The sequence below is a fragment of the Lissotriton helveticus genome, chromosome 5_1 (genome assembly GCF_964261635.1).
Source record: "Lissotriton helveticus chromosome 5_1, aLisHel1.1, whole genome shotgun sequence".
Taxonomy (NCBI): Eukaryota; Metazoa; Chordata; class Amphibia; order Caudata; family Salamandridae; genus Lissotriton; species Lissotriton helveticus.
In genome coordinates this window covers 539,685,824-539,706,845 of record NC_136065.1, presented here as the reverse complement: position 1 = coordinate 539,706,845, position 21,022 = coordinate 539,685,824, and the positions used below count along the sequence as shown (strand labels likewise).

Genomic DNA, 21,022 nt, shown 5'->3' with positions numbered 1-21,022 from the left:
TATGCAATAGGATATCGCCTCACAATAACATTTATGGAGTTTAAGGTGCTTTTGCCTAGATGCATCAAACAGAATTGCATTCGCAAACGGTGCGTTTGCGAATACAATTGACTAATTTGGAATGCATCATGCATTTCGCAATTTTAGGAATCGCAACCATGTTGCGATTTCTAAAATTGCGATAGCATTTAAGAAATCGCAATTAGAGATTTCTTAAATGCAATGCATGATTATTTTTAAATTGCGAATTCGCAGTTTGGAAGGGGTAAAATAGCATGAAATTGTACTTCATGCTAATTTACCTAAAACTATCAAATATGCACAAATTGCATGTTTGGAAGTTTAAATCTACACACACACATGCCCTTGGGGCATGTGTGTGTGTAAATTGCATTTAAAGTTACATTTCAGGGGTGCAGGGAGGGGTTCTTTGGACCCCCCCTGCACCCTTGAAATTGCATTCACATTTTGCGAATTGCAATTTGAAATTCGCAAAATGTGATTGCCTTCCCATTCATTCCTATAGGCCTTTTGGCCCATAGGAATCAATGGGAAGGGTTTTCCTTAATTGCGATTCGCAAATTGTGAATCGCAATTAAGGAAAAATACCGATTCACAAAAATAAATGTGAATTGTTCATGCATTGCCGTTTGCGATTTCTAAATTGCGATTCCTTAATTTTCGCAATCTAGGAATCGCAAACGGCAACAATGATGCATCTACCCATTAGTGTGTATGAACCTTATATGGATTTCAATACTGTTCCGCAAGAGAGGAAGTTATTTATCCAATTTAGATTTGGATGTCTCCCCTTGAACTCTTTTACTGCGTCATGGAACAGGGGCTCTACAGACACACTTTGCCACTGTCCACTGTCCATGTTGCTTTGAGATAGAGGAGACGACCCAGCATATTCTCTTAGCATGCCTTCTGTATAAAAACCGAAGATCTAAATGGTTAGCCCCTCCCTGTAGACAACTAAGAACCCATAGCCATTTAGAGGCACTACGTATCCTCAGAACAGATACAAGGCCACTAATATTATGTGCAGTGGCCAAATTCCAGGGGAGAATGTGGTTTATCAGGAGGCAGATGCTAAAAATGAATTAAGCACACTTTTAGATCAAATATTAGTCTTCATTTAGTATCTAGTCTACATCCGATATTTTGTGTACATATTAATATATACTTCATGCCAAAATTACTGAGGATGTGTGCAATATTGTATTCTTGCACGTTATACATTAGTACTTTACGTACATTTTTGGCTCCATATTTTTTCTTTTTAAGTGTTTTTAGCTTGTCATGGTCTTACTTTGTCACAGCTGTTTTAATCGACCTGTTTCTCGTTTTTAATGGCTTGGTTTTATTATGCCTTGCTTTTGAATAAATAATGTCATCCATCTTGGCCCACAATACCTAACATGTAAATCTTTCTCTTATCAATATACTGTATTGTACGCCTTTATACTTTGATGGTCGTAATGACTGAATAAAGTTTGATGACAATGATGACTTAAGGTGTCATTTATTTACACATTGGTGGCCTGCCAGCACACCTCATCAACAAAGGTTCGTCTGTTATATTGAGAGATCTCTTCTGCCATGCAGAGATCACTTACCTTGAGCACATTTGCTAGTCTAAAAAATGCAATTAAGATACTGAAGGTTGGTTTATCCTATGTATGGTGGGTGACCACCACTGTCACCTGCCAGTCCAGGAAAATGACAGGTTGTCAGAGCCAGTTGCTCCTCCACCTGGGAATACACTGCGGTTCCCCATCATCAACTAGGGTTGGGAAATTATGGGTTATTGATGCACATAATAGACTGGACCAACTTTCTGATTAACGAAACTGTCTGCTTTTGAATGTGCTGGTTTTTCTTATTTAGTCATATGCTAAGAGACCTTGTTTTTAACAAATTGTAGCCTACCTTTAGGTCATTGATTAGCCATGTTTCCCTAATAGTATGGTACAATAACTAGTGTGTAGTAAGCACAGAATATGAAGGGTTTACAAATGTGGGTTTTATATAGAGTTTTGCAGATGGATACTCTGTCAAAAACGAGGTGGATAACTCATCTGCCACATTACAATTCCAATAGGCTAGATTGCACATGTAACATTGCATAAGGGATGTCCTGTACATAGCCTGTCTGTCAGATTTTAATTGATTCTCTTAGCATAGACTGTCTGTCAGATTCTAACTGATTCCCTTTGCATAGACTGTCAGAAAATGGAGCATTGGTACTCTTGAAAAGTGGGTTTATTAGAGCAATACATAGATAGTTAAAACAGACTGAAAAACAAAATGTGTACCAACATGGAATCCAAAACAAGGAATACAAATATTTTAACAGTTCACAAATATCAAGAAAAATGTCAACTTACAGTAAAACCCACGCTCTCTCACCTGCCTCTGCACATACGGGGGTGTGGGTATGCAAGATGGCGGAGCAGCCATCCTAGAGAGGAGCTCCTTCACATCACGTTGGAATCCTGTGACATCCTGGTGCTAAATGTGACTTTTGCCTCTTCCTGTCCCTCGAATGTGAAACAGCAGGAGAGGCACTCCTGGAGGATCTGCTTGGAAGCCGCAGCAATTACTGGGGCCATAGCGGCTGACTTTGGGCCTGATGAACAGGGCAGCGCCGTGCCACTGCTGAGAGTCCAGGGGCCGGATTGAGGGCTAGTTACTGCACCGCTCCTTGCTGGAAGTGCCGTGGAGTGGTGGTGACCACCGAGGACACTGGAGAGGTGCCTCTCGGTGGGGAGATGGATTGTGGTGTGAGGGGCACAGAGGCAGAGAGAACGCAGCCATGCACTTGGGTGCCTCAGGGGCTGAAACAGGCCTCAATTACCGGCCTTTTGTGACAGGAAGGTTGACAGTCTGCCCTGACAGGCACTTTGTGTGCACAATGGATCATTTGAGAGCCTGCAATGGTCCCGCACACTGCCCAGGTTTCGTGAAACAGACCTCTTGTGTAGGTGATAGCAGGCTACGTATGGCACACCAAAAGGCCTGGCACTGTGGCCACCCAATAGGGAGAAGGAGTAAGTTGCAATTCTGGGCCCTCTCAGGTACTTTGACCCCCACCCCAAGGTGGGGGAGTAACTTGGAGGTTTGGAGCTGGTATTGCATGTCCTGTGGACTCTTGGGAAAATCATGGATTACCACCTCATTCTCCTGGCATGTTGCTGCGCGCTACCTGGCAACTATATACCTGTGTGAGGAGGGGGCGAGCCGTGGGGTTCACTTATGGATTTCTTGAGATGTTGTACATTCACAGACTCCTGCCTGCGATCGACACTTAATGCTCCTTCCCCACCAGGGTATGCTTTTTGGAGCCCTATTCCTAATGCTGATGCTGATTCTTTCATAGCTGCTGGCTGCATGTACTTAGCCGGGACTACTGCTTATTCCTGTCCCTTTGTGGATGACTCTAGTGGCAGAGTCAGTACAGCGAAGAGGGGTGTGTTGTTGACTTTTCATAGGTGGGGCCCATCCAAGTTGGAGAGTGGGTGACCAGCTTTGGGGGCCCCCACTGGTACTGACAGCCTGGATGGCTTCCTCATCCACATGCAGGGGAGGAGCCACCACCCATCCCGCACTGCCACAATGGACAAATGTCCCTGGATCCACAGTGGACATCCATGACACCTGCAGAAAATTACCTTGTCATTGTGCCTCCAGCATTGCAGCAGATTCTGGATAAAATCGTGTTGGCTATTGCAGACTCAAATTCCTCCCTGCCATTCCAGATTGGATCTGTTGAGGAGGAGGTGGGCTTCTTTAGGGCCAACCATCACAAGCTCACGGACAGAGATAAGGAAATGGAAGTAGCAGTGGGGGAACGTGAACTGGCCCAACGCTTATTGCAGACTCATCTGACTGACATTACGGCTCGCAAGAAGATCCTGGAGCATACTGCAGAGGACATAGAAGGTCATAACAGTAGAAACAATGTGTGCATTGTGGGCCTACCTATGGGCATAGATGGTGTTAATATGGTTGCTTACTTTGAGCAATGGATGAAAATTAAGGTGTCTATTGCAAAACTCTCTCCTTTTTTTGTTGTACCGTATACATAGGGTACTAACATGGCTCCCTGTCCCTGGGCGCCACCTTGGCTGGTGGTACACTGGATGTTGCATTACAGGGGGCAGAATACCCTCTTGCAGAGGGCCCGCACAGCTGGCCCCTTTTTAATTGACAATGCAGCCGTGACATTGTTTCGAGACTTTTTTCTGTGGTTGTTCAGGTCAAATGATCGTCCTTCCTTTCAATTAAATGCATACTGTGAAACACATCCTTGGATCACCCCATTTCTCCATTGCCAGGGGCTTCATCCCACAGAGTGGCGAAGTGGTTCCGGGATTGTGCTGTGGGCTGGGATTTGGAAGATGTGTGGAGAGTGCAGAATACTGGGGACAGGGATTACATCTTCTATTCAAGTGTCTATGCTCTCCACATTCACTTAGGTCCTGTGGTCTATGCCGCTCTGTCCTCTCCTCTATCACGCCAAATACCTAGGTTGCACCATCTTGGACTATAACCCACTCCTCACGGGCATCCATTTGGGTGCCCTGGCTAGAGATGTCCATGTTGCAGCTTTGTCCTGTGGTCCTCAAAGACAACATTTATATAGATGGCCATCTTAGACTATTTTAAGCATAATGCAAACTGTCTAGATGAGTGGGAGGTATTCAAGGTAGTCATCCGGGGGCACTGCAATGGGGCATCTGTGGGGATTTGCAGGGAAGTAGATGAAGAACTAGTGCTATTAGATGGGACCATACATGTACTGGGTAATCAAATTGATACTATTCCAGATGTGCAGCCTTGGTTAGCTGAAGCCTGAGAACTTTATAATGTCTTGCTAGAGAAACTCAGATGACACAACTACAAGATCTACATTGTCAGGGCTCATAAGGAGGAAGGTAAGGCAGGTAGGCTGCTGACCTGGTTGGTCCGCTGGGAATCTGTGGGAACCCTATATCATCAGTGTTGACCCCAAACAGGCAACAGGTCTTTCCCTGGTTTGTGATCAAAAATATCTTACAAGATTATTATATACAGATTTATGGGAATCGCCCAGATGCCTTGCGTTGAGATATTGCGACCCTTCTTGCCCCTCTCCAGTTGGGGACTCTACTTCCTCATGCTTCAAGGCTTAGGGACCCTATTATGCCCTGGGAAATCCCAGATGTGACCAAGAACATGGCCAGCAGCAACATACCAGGCTCTGACTGGCTCCAAGTGGAGTTCTACTCTGCTTTTGCTACATTTCCGGCCCTACACCTGGCCGCTATGTACAACAATGTCCTGGTTGCTGCAGAACTCCTGGCCACAATGAGAAATATGATGGTCATCCTTATAACCAAGACGACTGCATTGGGTGCCTCTACCACCACCATTATCCATGCTGAACATGGACTTTAAAATCTTGAGTAAGATACTGGCTATGCGTCTTCTGCCACACAAGCGAATGCTGTTCCATCACAACCAATGTGAATTCATCCCTCAGAGTAGTACTTCTCTTACTATCCATTGACTCTATTAAGTGTTATTTGCCACACGTCGAATAGAGGGACCAGGTGTTGGCTTACTGGTAGTGGACCTTGAGAAGGTATTTGACTCTGTAAGTTTGGAATATCTCTCTGTATTCATGACTAAGATGCAGTTGGGGCCATCATGGGTGGCATGTGTGTGGCTTTCATATACTAAATTCAGAGCCTGGGTCCGTACAGGCCAGGTTATGTTGTCCTCATATGTTGTCTGTAGGGGGACTACAAAGAGGTATCCTTTGTTCCAACTCCTGTCCGCCCTTGCCATAGAGTCATTGACAGTGCTCTGCTGCACTCAAGGACAGGGAAGAGGTATCCACGTAGGAGGCACCAAACATCTCCCTGTATGCCGATGACCTCTTAATTTGTGTATCTAATGTGGTCACGGATGTCCCATTTATCTTCCAACTACTACATGACTTTGGTGAAGTCTCAGGTCTGTGGGTGAATCTGGCTAAGACTCGTGTTTTAACAGGGACTCCTGATGTGCTGAGGCCTGGTTTATGGGCACTGGGATCGATTGGACCCCGTCGAAGTTTAGGTATTTGGGAATCCAGGTCTAAGTCATCCTGTGGATGACTTACGGGATGCCAAGCTTGGAGTGGTGCTGCGCTCCCTTAAGGGCTGTGTGGCCTTGTTGCTCTCCCTCCGGCTTCATAATATTGCCCGAATAGCACTGGCAAAGTTGATCATAGTGCTTCACTTACTGTATTATTTTACCAACCTATAACTTTGGCTACCTCCCTCCTGGTTTAAACCTTTAGATGCATTGATACAAGACTTCATCTGGGATGGGGGATGACACAGAGTATCCTTGGACATGCTTCTATGGCCCATTCTGTAGGGGAGAGGGCTTGGGGCACCTGACTCTGATCTTTATCATCGGAAAGTCCAACTTCAATGGATTGCTTTCTAGTTGCCTGGTACAATCCTAGCTGCACTAGGCTGTGAAGTTGACTCGTCTGATGAGGATGCGTTGCTAGCCCAATTGCTTTGATGCATGCCTAGGCGAAGGAATGATGGTGCACTCTTAGAACAGTGCTCTTGTGTTGGTGGCATTGTGTGGCTTGGACTTCAGGCCATCCACTCTATGCCCCCTCATTACCTGTGGTGGGCTCCCCCCCAGTGACCCACTTATGTTTTTCACTGCAGCCCAGATGGCACCTTGGGGGGTGTCGGGACTGAATGTAGTTGGTGACTGGTATGAAGCAGATGCGTTGATACCCTTGGAATCCTGGTCAAAATGAAAGACCTGCCATCTGGTCAGTTTCTGGTTCATGAGGCCCTAGGTAGTGTCTTTGGAGCTTAATGCGACGGTGGACCGACTCAGCCACAGGCGCATTCAGTTCTGCTATTGCTGCTAACACTGGATGGAAGTCGCCATCTGGTCTGGTGGTTCTATGGGGAACCGAGTGGCCTGGTACAGAAATCCTCAACTGTGCTCTGAAGCAGATGGGAGACTATGCTGGGTAGAGCTCTGTCATATTGGGATTGGGCCTGGAGGCTAACCTCTCCACAGAGGTTATCAAACAATACCTGTTTTAAAGTGGTACAATTATTTATATTAAACTTTTTTGACTCCAAAGAGGCTCACATCTATTTATGGAAGCCCACCGATGTGTTGCCCACCCTGTGCTTTTGAGAACGCAGTTTTCTGTCACATGACATAGTCCTGCCCCAATCTGCAGTCGTTTTGGAATGAAGTGACACGGAGAGTGAACAACACACTACACAGGAACCTACATTGCACCTTAGAGATTTGCCGGCTGGGTCTGTTTCCCCATCCTGGAACCAAGTAAGTGTGCTTTAGGTTTTTAGATTTGGTATTTATAGTTGCTAAAAGGCTTATTGCCATTACTTGGAAAGCAGCTGCTGGGCCAGTAGTGGTGAGATGAGATTTGGCAGTTAGAGTCTGGGCAAGAGCAGAAGACCAGGCTATGTGTCACGAAGAAGAGAGAGGTATCCTTAGACACCCTTTTGCACTATTGTGGGTAGAAATACTGGAAGCTTTGATAGCTCGGTAGTCCCTGGCAACTCTTTTGTAGTGGTCTCAGTGTCTTAGAATGGAGTTGAGCACAACTAGCTGAGCTGGAGTGAGTAGACAGAAGTGACTGCTGGGTGTAGGGGCCCTGTAACATTGAATTTCTTATTATGCCATACTTCGGGGGTGTTACAATATGTCATAACATGCCATGAAGGGATTAGAGGTGTGTCTGTACTGCTACCATGAAGTGAACCCGTCACATATCTCCCCATCCCACTCTTGCCCACCCCCCACTCACCCATCTGCTTCAAACTTAATGGACACAACAATTTGGAAATCATTGTGTTTTCTTCTTTTATTGTTTCTCTTTTCCTTGATTTCTGTTTTCTTTATAGTTAATTATATGTGGTCAGCCGATTTGCTGCCTATTTCCTATGTTCGTAATCGATTTCTTCCTATGTTTAATAGTGCATTATATGTCAATTCTCTTATACTGCTTATAGGATTCTGTATTGGATTGCTATGCTATAGGTGATGAACCACCAACTCAACTGGGATGGAATGAAGAAAAAGTAGCATGATATGATATTGTAAAGTTTATGGCAATGTTTGTTTCTTTAATTGAAACATGTTATTAAACATATTTTTTAATTGCTATTCTACTAATGAGCAAATTGTAGCAAATTAGCGCTGACAACAAAATCCAGTGACCTCAGATCTTACACTCTTAAAATTTGCTTTATGAAAAGGATAGCAAATTTAGATCCACTGATTATACAGATTGCCCATGTCATGCTAAATTGCACCAATGTGCTGTCTGGAGTCATATTTTACATATAGCATTGGTGAGCTATTTTCTTCATTTCTATTACTTCAAAGCAAAGTGTTGCATGGTGATAACCAAAATTATTAATTATCTTTTTTCTATGGACAAATATTTGAATATGAATTTAAATTCTGTCAAACATCACTGATATCCAAATTGTAATGCTGGGTGGATAGGTCTGGAAGATCCTCCCCCCTTACCTCCAGGAAGAGCAGATCCAGTAGTGTGTTTTTTTAAATTGCAGACTACAATTCTCCTTGGCAAAGTATATGAATTGCATACATTCACCTCCATGTGATCAGATTTTGTTCGACTACTTAACACTAAACTTCGATCTGTCTTTGTTTGGGGGTGTGGCATATAACAAAGAACAGTCATTAGGAGAAATATGATGCTTCGGAGACCACAAACGGAGACCACAAAATCTATCTAGATGAACATTACGCCAGAACACTGAACAAGCACTGGCGTTGCCAATAGGTTTCGCATTTGGAAAGTTGGAGCTATTGGTTTTGTAAATGACATTTTATATTTATATATTGTTATTGGCATTGTCAATAACAATATATAAATATAAAATGTCATTTACAAAACCAATAGCTCCAACTTTCCAAATGCAAAACCTATTGGCAACGCCAGTGCTTGTTTTATTTGTTGCTATTTAACGTTTTTTCAAAATAGAATAAACCCCTGTGTTCAAATTTCAGTCTGATTTTTAGCACATAGTGTTAGTTAAAAAAAAAAAAGAAATGCACGTTTAAGTCGCATGACTTAAGTATATTGTTTCTTTCTGTGTGCAAGAAAGGACTCGCTGACAACGTAGACGCTGACGATAGGCAGCAGAATGCGGGAAGTCAACCCGCAGTGGCTGAACATTAATCATTCAAAAATAACATCGAAATTGCAGCTGCAAAGTAACATTACTGCTGGTGCCCGTTTTCATGAGTCGTCAATGCAGGGGAACTGCAGCTGCTATAATTTATGATATCAATCAAAGGCATTGGTTTTATTGACAAAGCAGGCGGGAACCTGATAAAAAAAAGTACAGACAGCAGAACCGTGATTCTCTCGAGTCGCATACACGCTGTGCATGCTTGAGGGTTGTGGATGAGGGTTGTGGATGAGAGATGGCGGCTGCTCCCCAGCTTGTCCTTTTGGCACCCCTGGCGCGGTCTTTGTTACTGCTGGTCTCATTGGTCATAGCAGTAACGAGGACCAGAGAGGTAAAGTGTTTATGGTGCCGTATGCTTACAGCACGCGCTGTTACTACACAACGTGCTGTGCACTGTCCTCCCATCGAGTGTTATTTTTAAAATATTGCAAGTTGTTCGCATGAAAAGTTGTAAGTTTTGGTTTTGGGAATGATTTATTATTCCGTATTTGAAACTAGGTGTATGTATCAGCATGCAGACTCCACCCTGGATTATGTTTTTCCACCACCGCGTTCGGAGCTAAAATTCACGGATGTGTCTTTGAAACTGTGATTCCAAGAGCAAGGCGTCCCCGGGGAGGGGGGAGGGCGGCGGAAGGAGGCTGGTGGGGGGGAGGGGGCGAGAGGCAAGAAGGATGGATGAAAGAAGGGAGTGGTTAAGGGAGAGTGATTAGAGAACAAAGAGAGAGAAGGCAAGGGGGAGGGGGAGCGGTGACAGAGGCCAGTCGGGTAATGGAAGCAGAGGAGGGTGAGGTGGTTTGAAGGGGTGGGATGTGGGGAGGGGGCGGGTGGAGAGAGGAGGAGAGAAAGGAGTCGGTGAAAGAGGTGCATTTGGAGACAGAGGGGATGGTACGAAGCAGGGGAGTAACCGAAGCCCCTTCAAGTAAGGCTGTGTGTCGGGAGAGAGAGGGGAGGTGCTGGAGAACAGATGGCCGTGCGCGAAGCGCTTGGAGAGTGTGTGCTGGCAAATGGTGGGGGGGCGGGAATGCGAGCGAGGGGAGGCAGGCGGTTTAGGGAGAGATGCGCGTGCTTGTGTGGTCACGTGACCCGCTTTTGTGGTCACGTGACTCACATGCACTGTGAGAAAACCGCAGTGGTTTGACGAGTCGATCAAGCCCTTGAATTTTCGCCTAATACATTCGCAAGCGAAAGATAATAGGCGAAACCTAAAAACGTGTCTTTTAAATACAAAAAAATACTAGCAATTTTATTTCTTAATTTCTTTGTTGAGGACCTCGTCCAAGACAAAAGCCTCCATGAGGCAATTTTGGCAGAGCAGCACTAGAATATGTTCTCCATTTTTCCAGTCATTCCATGCAATTTGTTTTGCCTACTCTTGTATTTATAAATCACTCATTTGTGTAGTTTTCCAACCAAATATATTGTTGAAATAATAGAATGAAAGTCTAATCATCCCTGTTTGAATTCTAGTGGAATAACGTGCCCTATTTTCTCTACCATGAGCAGAAACGGTATTGCTCGAATATAGAAATAAACTTTTGCACAGTTCTTCTGTTCTTGCATAGCAGAAATACAATTTGCAGTTCTCAAATGTTTTCCTGCACCAGTTTCCAAGGTTCTTATATTATAAATGAAAATCTAAATTTTTGTGAACATCACACATTTTTTTAAATCATATTAGAAAATCAAAAACAGGGGGCAAATGTACTCTAAGGTTCCCATTCTGACTTCCCCATTAACCTTGTTGGAAGATGCCAGACCGAATTAACAATTTCGAATGGTATCTCCCAGTGACAAATCGGGGAGCACGGAATAGGGAATAACCTGCCAGACCTAAGCTAACAATTATTTAATGCTGGATTTCCAGAATTCAATGGAATTTAATGATGATATTTACTACCTGCCATTAAAAGATGGCAAATATTTGTACAGGGAGCAGTGCAGGTCAGGGTGTTATGGAGCATTTGGGGCTGGGGAGGGTGTGTCCTATTTAGTGGTATATTGGACTGCAGGGATGAGTGGGAGCTGGGCTGTGCCTTTTTCTACAGCACCAGCGGTAGTGCCGGTGCAATGTTTCCATTTCCCTTATTTATGTGTTCGGGAACTCGGAGGTACTTGTAGTTGCCCAGAGCAGAATTACACTTGAGGATACGGTGCTTGGCAATTCATAAAGGGTATGTAAATATAGCTGTGCATGAGAAATTCACCTAAAAAAAATCACTTTTAGTGAGATAATTCTCCCAAAGAAATGTGATTTAATTTTCTACCAAAACATTTAAAAAAAAAAATCACAATTAGAGCTTGGGCAAAGATAGTAAATAGTGCAAACTGTGGCTAAAGTATGACGTTTGAAAAGCTATTACAAGTAATTGCCATTTGGCACTTTCACTTTAAGCAGCATGTTCCAAAAAGCTTGCACATTCATTGTAACATTATGGACAATATTTTTTTGCCTGATATAGCGTTCTTTAAGAGTTAAAGGAAGAGGGTAAGGGCCAGATGTATCAAAGGGTTCTGCCCATTCTGTGTCTATGGGGAAATGTGTTGATACATATGGCCCTTAGTCCTTTAAGTTTTTCTAAAAAAAAAGTTTTCAATATATGTAACAAAGATAGGTTCATCTACATGCAATCAAAATAAAATTGATCAACACAATCCCTATCAAAGAAGAATAACTTAGGTTTATTGTACCAGACTGAGAGGGAGTGCAATTGTTTTTTCTGCTGTCAAACTTACACAGAGGTATACAGTAATTTAAAACTAAATGCAAATGAATAACTTATAGTGAAGGCTTTCTTCCTCTCTTCTTTAATCAAGTTTACATAATTTTCAATGCATTTCACGCATTATCTGCATTTCTTCTAGGGAAACAATTCTCTGCAAGGAAGATTGAATTAGAACCCAATGGGCTCTCTAGATTTATAAAACGGTAGTAATTAGTGACTTTCAACTTTCCAACCAATCCATAACAACCCTTCTTTTTTTTATGAAAGTATATCATAAAGTTAACCAGTAATTCAGAATTTGCAACACTTGATAAGCAGTCTTCGAAAACAGTATCAGCCAATTAGCAATAATTTAGACTGATCATACATAAAAAAGGTAAAATATTGGTCTACTCTGTTACAACAGTGCCATACCCTTCTGAAATAATGCAGTGATTACACATGTGTTTAAATAGCCTTTTTCCTCTTTATGCGGCTACATAGTATTTCTCAAGACTGTATTTAGTTACCATTGTAAGCAGTATGTCCTATTTACATGTACAAGTATGGTTTAAGTTATGTAACTATCACTGTGAGGCTGATTACGATGTCGGATGGAAAGCCTTCTCCCGACATTCGGAATCTACTCAACCATGTCGGCACCCTTCTGCCTGACTCAGTCGGTTTCCAATCTGCCTGACCGATTATGATGTTTGCGGTTGGATTGCAAACCACGCAGTCTTTCCAAATTGGTTCAGACCGGCTCTTGGAGAGTTTGTGTCGGTCGGACCAGCATCGTACAGCTCTACGGACAGCGTTTCCAACTGAGCAATTACATTGTCGGTTTCCAACAGCCTTTCCGAGTCAGCCTGTCTGAAACTAAAAGGCTGTTGGAAACTGAACTTGGGGCCCCCTGGGAGGCCACCCTTCATCCTGAGGCCTCCGGTTGGGGGCCGAGGGAGTACACAAGGAACCCACCTGTAAATCCCTGCAGTGTGTGGCAGGCTCAATGGGGTGCCTATGACAGGGTGCAGAGTTTTCCGCATACACCCCATTTCCCCATAGGAGCCAGTGTTGTCGGGCAGAACACAGGCTTCCATAGGAGTCAATGGGACTCCGAACGAACAGTGTTCGTTCGCATCGTAATCGGTTAGGCAGAACAGCCAACCGCATTTCTGTCCGCTCTCATTCCGAGACGGAGACGGGCAGAAAGTTTCCCCACGACATCATAATCAGCCCCTGTGTGTGTGTATATGTACAGAAAGGGAGATAGAAGCCTACCTCCTATATTTGAAAGATAGTTGAACATCAACACAACAGTTGAGGATCAATAACAAACGGATCTGTAAACACCCTCAGATCTTACACGTTTATTAGACATTTATAACAAGTGCATACATTTTTCATTTCAAATAAAACATTTTAGTTCAATCATTCAGTACTCTTGGTGCCAAGGTGTTTAAGCAATGAATCAAGCAAATCTTATAAAATTGTGATTCTTATTAGTCTGGCTGTCAATCTGGGTTAAAACTGAAGCTGTCCTTTCCAGACACACCATAATAGACTGTCTCAGTTTTGAATTTATCTCATAAAATATCTTGGTTTAATTATATTTGGTTTTCTTTTTTGTGATCTTGGCTGCCCATGTCTGTTTTGTTAAGCCAGATGGAATTGTCATGTCAGATGTTGTAAGGACTAAGATGGCTTTTTTTTAAAGCATCAGTTAGCCTTGAGAGAAGAGGCCGAACTTTATAAACCATTGGTTAGATCCTTTATTCTTTTAAAATCAGTGTCCACAATTGAGACTTATTAGGTGTTTATTAAAGTCGCCTTCGTTTTTTGCTGACAAGGTTCAATATAAACCTGTTACACTTTTCTTGATTGTTTCTAAATGTTAGTCATATTCTCCTCCCTATAGTCCTTGTTGTCTTGATTCTTCCTCTTCCCAAGACACGCTGATTTTTATTATGTTCTGTAAATGTTATACTCAACTGCACAAGCATTATCTTATACCGGTATTCAAGCACTTAGTTTCAAGTTAAGCCAGACTGGCCTTAATTGATTTGTATATGTTAGCAGATCTGTTGCTCTGTAGGTCACTTTCTAGTTTTTTGTCAGGTGCTATCAATGTTAAACCATTCATGTCACCATTTTCCCAACTGTTTATTCCAGTGTAAGTTTGTAATTTTTCTTGTTGTTTTTTCTACACTGTTCTGAATAATTATTTTTATCCAATTCTTCTTGCCAAAATATTCTCTACAACCCCTCCTCTCTCGATGACCTCACATGTTCCAAAATCCAAACTCTTATTTGGCTTAGTGTCGGTATAAGGTTTTTAGTTTTTGGCAGAAAGAATGGCGCTCAAGCTAATTATGCGTCTGTTAGTTAAGCTATGTGAATGTACGGTGCCACCAGGTCGAGAGAGAAACACCTTGAAACCCCCGTAGATATGTGAGTCCAGAAACCCACAAATTCAAATGAAAAACAAAGTCCCGGGCACACGTAATTGGTATCAATATGCGGTTCTGCAAGGTTTCGTATTCAAACAGAATCTGTAGTCCAAACCAGATGAACAGTTTCACGTGTGTTTAATGAATGAAATAGTGCAAAAGCAACCAGCTGACACGTGGTTCGTCACATGAGGGAGTGATCCCGTGACTTCCTCAGCCGGCTTGGAATTATCATAAGCTTGCTGTTACGCTCATCCTACATTGCAGCTCTCTCGGCCCTGAAGAAGTCACAGGATCACTCCCTCATGTGACAAAACATGTGTCGGCTGGTTGCTTTTACATTATTTCACTCATTAAACACACATGAAACTATTCATCTGGTGTTTTTACATTATTTCATTCATTAAACACACATGAAACTATTCATCTGGTGTTGACCACAGATTCTGTTTGAATACGAAACCTTGCAGAACCGCATATTGATACCAACTATGTGTGCCCGGGACTTTGTTTTTCTTATTTGGCTTATACTGTGATCTAACTCCTTCGAATGTATGAAAACTGGTGATTTGTGATTTTTTTGCTCCTTATGGTGCTCTTGTTTTCTCCGATCTTAGGGGCTGATTCACAGAGGGTCTCCACACTCCGACACTCGGGGAGGACTCTCCACAATCAGAATTCTCATTGTGGAGATTCTGCCCTGATTGTGGAGACTCACCCACAAATGTGGAGTCTCTGCCATGAGTGCAGAGTTCCTTTGCGAATCAGTCCCTTAGTCTTTGCCTTTCAAGATGTTTTACCAATGTTAACTTTCCACAATGTCATTTAATAGAATAAACACATGTTGTTGTGTCACCATTTGCTATATAGTTTATTTCTTCCTACATGTTTTATACCTATTGCAAATGTTTTTAAAAGGTAAATAATTAAATAAAGCTTTGCAAGGTCACTAGGGGAAGATCCATTGGCTTTTCCAGGTCTTGATTTCTTATACCGTCCAGAAACAGAATGTATACTGCATACCTGCCAACTGCAATATCAAATACACAGTTGGTGCAGTCATTGGGGCTTTGTAGGGGCAGGGGCCTCGTTCCAAGAAGTACCTAAGAGGCACGTTTGCCCCCCTTACCTCCAAACCACCCTCCCCCCCCCCAAAAAAGCTTTCTGAAGCTGGTGCCAATGTTCTGGGTGTTTTCACACCAATTAATGGACATTGACCATTCAAAACCTCTGAAAACAAACTGAAAATCCACTGTTTGCTGTGGTTTTCAGCTTGTTTTCCTTGCCACCATGTCATATCTGCCCTCACTGTGTTACCATATGAACTGAGCAAATATAGTGTGTCACACAGTGGCACCATGTGCGTTGACAGGTCTGGTACTGTGTAGGTCTCACATGAACACAAATATAAGTTACATCAAAGTATGCTTCAAATGAACAATAAAGCAGCCGGACCTTCAATTGATTAGTTCTGTTAAAAAGATACCTAAAAACCTATCTATATGCTGATTTTTATTTTTATTAAAACAGCATACAGAGCACCTGCATGTAGATTGAAAGGGAAAAATACCTTTTAGTGTAGCATTACAATATTTGTTGGAGCTGCTGAGGTGAAAAATGTAAATGTGATTCAAAGCTACATTTAGGGTTGGAATTGCATTTGACATTTAGGAATACACATAAGTTACCAAATCATAAATATAGGTGTTTTAGTGTTTTAGCTCTCACTGTAATCCATGCAGAGATTGGGCATTGTTTAAATAATGTTATAGCAATGACTGGAGTCTCATAAGGAATGTTAGATGCAAGCATAACAGGAAGTTCAGCTACTGCATCTTTAGCTCCTCTCATCCTATTAATTCTGTAGTGGAGTGTGTGAAAGAATATTCCGTCCTATTGTAAGCATAATATGTTCAGATACTGCTGTGGTTTAAATGATGTAGAAAACACAGTAGTGTCTGAGTAAAACATGGCCACTTTTAAAAGATGTCTGTTGATATGACAATACCCCACTTCTCAGCACACAGATGCCACTCAATGCTACACAGTTTTAGTTCTGAATCCTCCTACACTCTCTCTGAGTAACAAAGCTGATGCTGTGGTCTGGCTGTTGCCGAAAAATGTTCATGCACTTCAACAAATGTCTATGTGTAAGACACAGATCAAAAGAGGATGGAAGAGTGAAGAAAGTAAGACAGACATGAAGGGATGTGGTATACATCTGCCCAGTGGATCATTATTAAGATAATACTCTCCTGACAATGCTGCTAACAATTCTACACCGTCTCTACAAGACAACTATTACTAATACAGCCATTCCAATAGACAATCATTTCAGTGCCTGCATACTTCAACAGGATAAGAAAGTGGGGAACCCCAATATACCATTGGAGGCTTGGGCAGTGAAGTCAATAATAGGTAAATAGTGCCTACAAGGGATTTTCTTTAAAGATTCTTGCTCTGATAAAATGTGTACGTAATTACTTGGAGGTTCAATCCAAATTGGTCTTGAACCCATGAACAATCAATGCATATGTCAAGTTATAGGAAACATAAATATTCAATGAATGAAAAGATAATATCAAAGACACAAGAATATCTTTTTAAAAAAGTACAACATTTTTATAGATAAAATTCAAAAGGGTACAGTCAAATACAATCAATGTCGCAAAACACCATGAGAGAGGATGTAAAAATCTACCTACTCATCACGAATGTATACATCTATTCCAAAGAAATCAGAAAAGTAACAAAACTGAAAATCCAGAAGAAGATACTTCAAAACAATGAATGTTTGGTAAATAGTTGGAGAAGTGGACGTTTCGGTCTGTTGTGGGGTAATCGTCTGTCAGATCATCTTCAGGACCTACAGTCAATTGAATATACAGACCCTTTGCAGCGGTTCAATAATCAAGTAGGACCAAGTCAAGTCTTGATTTTAGGCGGATTCTCCCAAAGGGGATCACTGTTGAAATGTTAACTCGAGTTTTAGATATCTTGTCGCTGCATATTTTAGCGGCGGCAGTCGCTATGCGTTATTTAACCAACCAGCACTTCAATAGCAGCTGAGATACCATGTTTGGCACGGGCATATTCCACCATCTGCTCTCAAACCATAGCCCACATGCACTCTTTTTACTCTGAACAGTGACCCCCAAAATCCTTTCCGGCATACGTAAAAATTATTCCTGAATCTAACGTCTACACTGAATCTGCATATGTGACCTGGCATGCAGCATTTTCTGAGGAGATTGAGGAGGTATTTACTACTAAAGATCTAATAACAGACACCAACCTGATCATCAAAATATGGTATCTCTGCATGCCTATCAAATCCTTGTCTGACATTGGTAGTGGTTCTCTCTCACTCTGTCATCCCTACCATTAATAATCTAAATTCCCTGTGGCCAACTCCACTGCCCTCATCCCCTCCAAGAATCCACAAATAAATGATGTGTAAAGTTTTGTTGAGGCCATTTCGGACACTAGCAATGGACAAAAATCCACAGTCCACAAGTAGAAACAGGAATAAACTTGGAAAGAAGAGGGATGTTTTTACAATGTATTCCAGACATCCAACTTAATGCCTCATCAGAGGGATAACCATCTTGGAACAAAAATTAAATGATTGGTAGCACATTCCATATGAGAATTTTTACCATAGCTCATAAAGCAACTATAACTTGTATCTTCTTGTTATGTCAGTTTCTGATTTACCTCCTGAAAGTATCTCTAAATGTCATGATAATTCATGATGTAATGCCCTAATACACATTTGAAATGGCCTTTCACATAATCACTGTTTTTTATTGCCTTGGAATGACTACCATAACTGATTTAGACTTTGCATCTAAGATAACCAGATAACTGGCAACGTTTTCCACCAAATTCAACAGACCCGGACTACAGCATTCAAGGGAGCAAATTAAAACTATCATGTCAGATAGAAAAAACAAAATTATATTGCTTTATACCAAATTCTATAGCAAAACAAAGGAGTCACGGTGTGTGATTCTGCCCTGGTTTTGCCCTGAGACGGATTTCCATGTCAAAGTATCAATCACAAAAATATTGTAGCACAAATATCCTTTCAACAACAAAAATATCGACTTTATATACATATGAGAAAGAGTACAAAAATATAATGACTCAAAATAATACCATACTATTGGTAAGTATGTATAGTTGAATGTGATTCAAACACACACAAAATGATTGGAGGATGCTTGTAATAAGTCCATACATACATGGGTGGTGGGGTCAGATTTATTTTTCTACCACCAGTCTGTCAACCACTTGAGAAAGTGTATATATTGAGGGGTGTGAGATTTACTTTTTCAACTATGGTAAGACAAATGTATCATTTAACACAGCACAACAAAGTAACAATAGTCATTTTTTGGCTTTCCAAAACTAGTATAGAAGGTGGACTATCCTTACATGGGAACAGACTATGACATTTAAGAAGTGTTAATTTGCATATTTTTTGTGGGCAAATTTAAATTTTGCAAACCAACTCTGTGGAAATTTGGGCAACATGGTTTGTGCTTGGCTCTGAATAGGCGCTAACGGGAACAGATGGACTAGGCTTTGGTGCACCTTTGTCATGCAGCTGTCATGACCGTTGAGAAGACACGCTTCAGCCCGACTTATCTAGCGGATTTCTTCCCTGCATAAAAAGCATATGCACTTAGGAAGAACTATTGGTTTTGGCAATGCTTCTTTTCTATAGTCTGCAGGGAAGGACTATAGGATAAAAGTCAACGAAGCGTTACTTGGTGGTAGTTCATCTAAAATGTAAGAGGGAATAAAGTGAAGAAGGATATGAGAACAGGACCACTTCAGGGTAGAGTGAGAGCACACTGCTGTTGTTTAAAACGTACCTGGGCACATTTGTGCAGTACCAATAATATTTTTGACATACTGCATGAAGATACTCTTGAAATACTCAGCCCTTCAACAAGTAAGAGTACTATGACATCCCATCAGGGCACTAGCAGAGCTTCTGAACGGCTGCTCTGATTTGCATCACAAGCCAACCTTTTGAAAGTAGGAAGGATGGGCTAAAGTGTCGCTGAAAAACTATACGGCTTCCTAATGCCCTCATTTTCAAGTGTATCAGTAAAGGGTACCCTATCATGAAAGGGAGATACTGAGCATGCATCTGAGGGAAGAGTTTGCCTGAGTCCTCAACACCTTTATCAAGATAATACAATTGGATTTTATAATTTTTAAAAATTATTCATAAAGGAAATTAGCATTTGTAAGGTGCTTTCCTAATTCTTGTGGAACATGAAATCATGACAAAATATTCTCTCATACTACACAAATGTATGTTTCATAACAATAACAACTGTTTTGCCATTTCTCAGTACTTTCATGAATACCCCTTGTTAATATCCAGTGTAGTAGTAAGCGGTCCCGCTATTTAGAAGTGAGGAGAGTATGAGTTAGCCTATCGCAAATGTATACTTATGGCATACAGGAGAGACATGTCTGAAGTCACTGTGCAACGTGGTAGGTTCTCTTGCCTTAGAATGGCCTGAACCTTAAGCTTGAGCTGGCATGATCATTAAAACAGAAGACACCTTACCAGAGTTTTTAACTTCTATGAATTGTGTTATTTTTTTCCTTTAATGTTTTTATTGTAATGCAATGGTTTTAATTAACTTATGCAAATAAATTCAATTCATTCATTCAACAGAAGACATGAAAGGAATGCAAGTTGTAATATCAAAAAGGCTAGGGAGCAAAAATCTCATAACAATTATCAATCGCACTGCCTACACAAATCAACTAATCTGACCCTGCGTTTGCCTAATGTGCATGTGTGCTTGTGCTGTGCTCCCGTACACGTGCACGGGTGCAATGTGAGCCTTCGTGTGTCTCTAGGACTGAGCACATTTTTGTGTATGATTTGTATGCCAAATGATCAATATTTTCTACTATATTATATCATTACAGTCTGTAGATTTATGAGACAGACATCTAAAAAAAAAAATACATCTGGAAATGTGTTGTATGAATTCAAGTTTAGCTAAGTCACTACTGATGATTTGCGTAATATTTTTTTTCCGAAAATGTCAAATTTTCTAGAGAAGTAAGTAATTGTATAGACAAAAGAAAGACTACTTACAATGACTTCGGCTTTGCTGCTCAAGCCTTTTCCATAATTGTCTGTCGCGATGGCTTCGAACTTAAAGTAGGAGCGCCTCATGTTTTTGAACAGCATTGCTGTTTTAATGATCCCAGTGTATGGCTCAATCACAAAGCCCTCTTTGCCATCTTTGATAGGTGGCACAATTAATCTGTACTGATTCGCGCTGTAGTTCCCAGAATCACGGTCAGTTGTCTGAAAGGAAACAAAATGTAAAACAAAGAAAGTAATTTATCTGTAAATCCAGGTCAATGAATCCCTATGCTGCTTGCAAAAATGTAATGTAAGTATACTTGGATTATAAATGTAAATACATTTCTACGTCTTAAAAGCAAAATAAACCTGCATAAATTTGGCAGTTGCAAATTTTGTTTTCTGTCATAGATAGGAAACAACATTTGGCGAAGGTTATTAATTCATAGTAGAATTCCTTGACTA

General features: G+C 41.5%; 1 protein-coding gene across 1 annotated transcript in view; it reads right to left on the bottom strand.

Moving 5' to 3' along the window:
* PCDH15 (protocadherin related 15) overlaps nt 1–21,022 on the bottom strand; it is a 2,579,312-nt gene that overhangs the window by 293,870 nt on the left and 2,264,420 nt on the right. Inside the window, exon 27 of the mRNA XM_078642873.1 lies at nt 20,564–20,779. Within this exon, the coding sequence (XP_078498999.1) occupies nt 20,564–20,779 (216 nt within the window). The remainder of the gene's footprint in view (nt 1–20,563; nt 20,780–21,022) is intronic.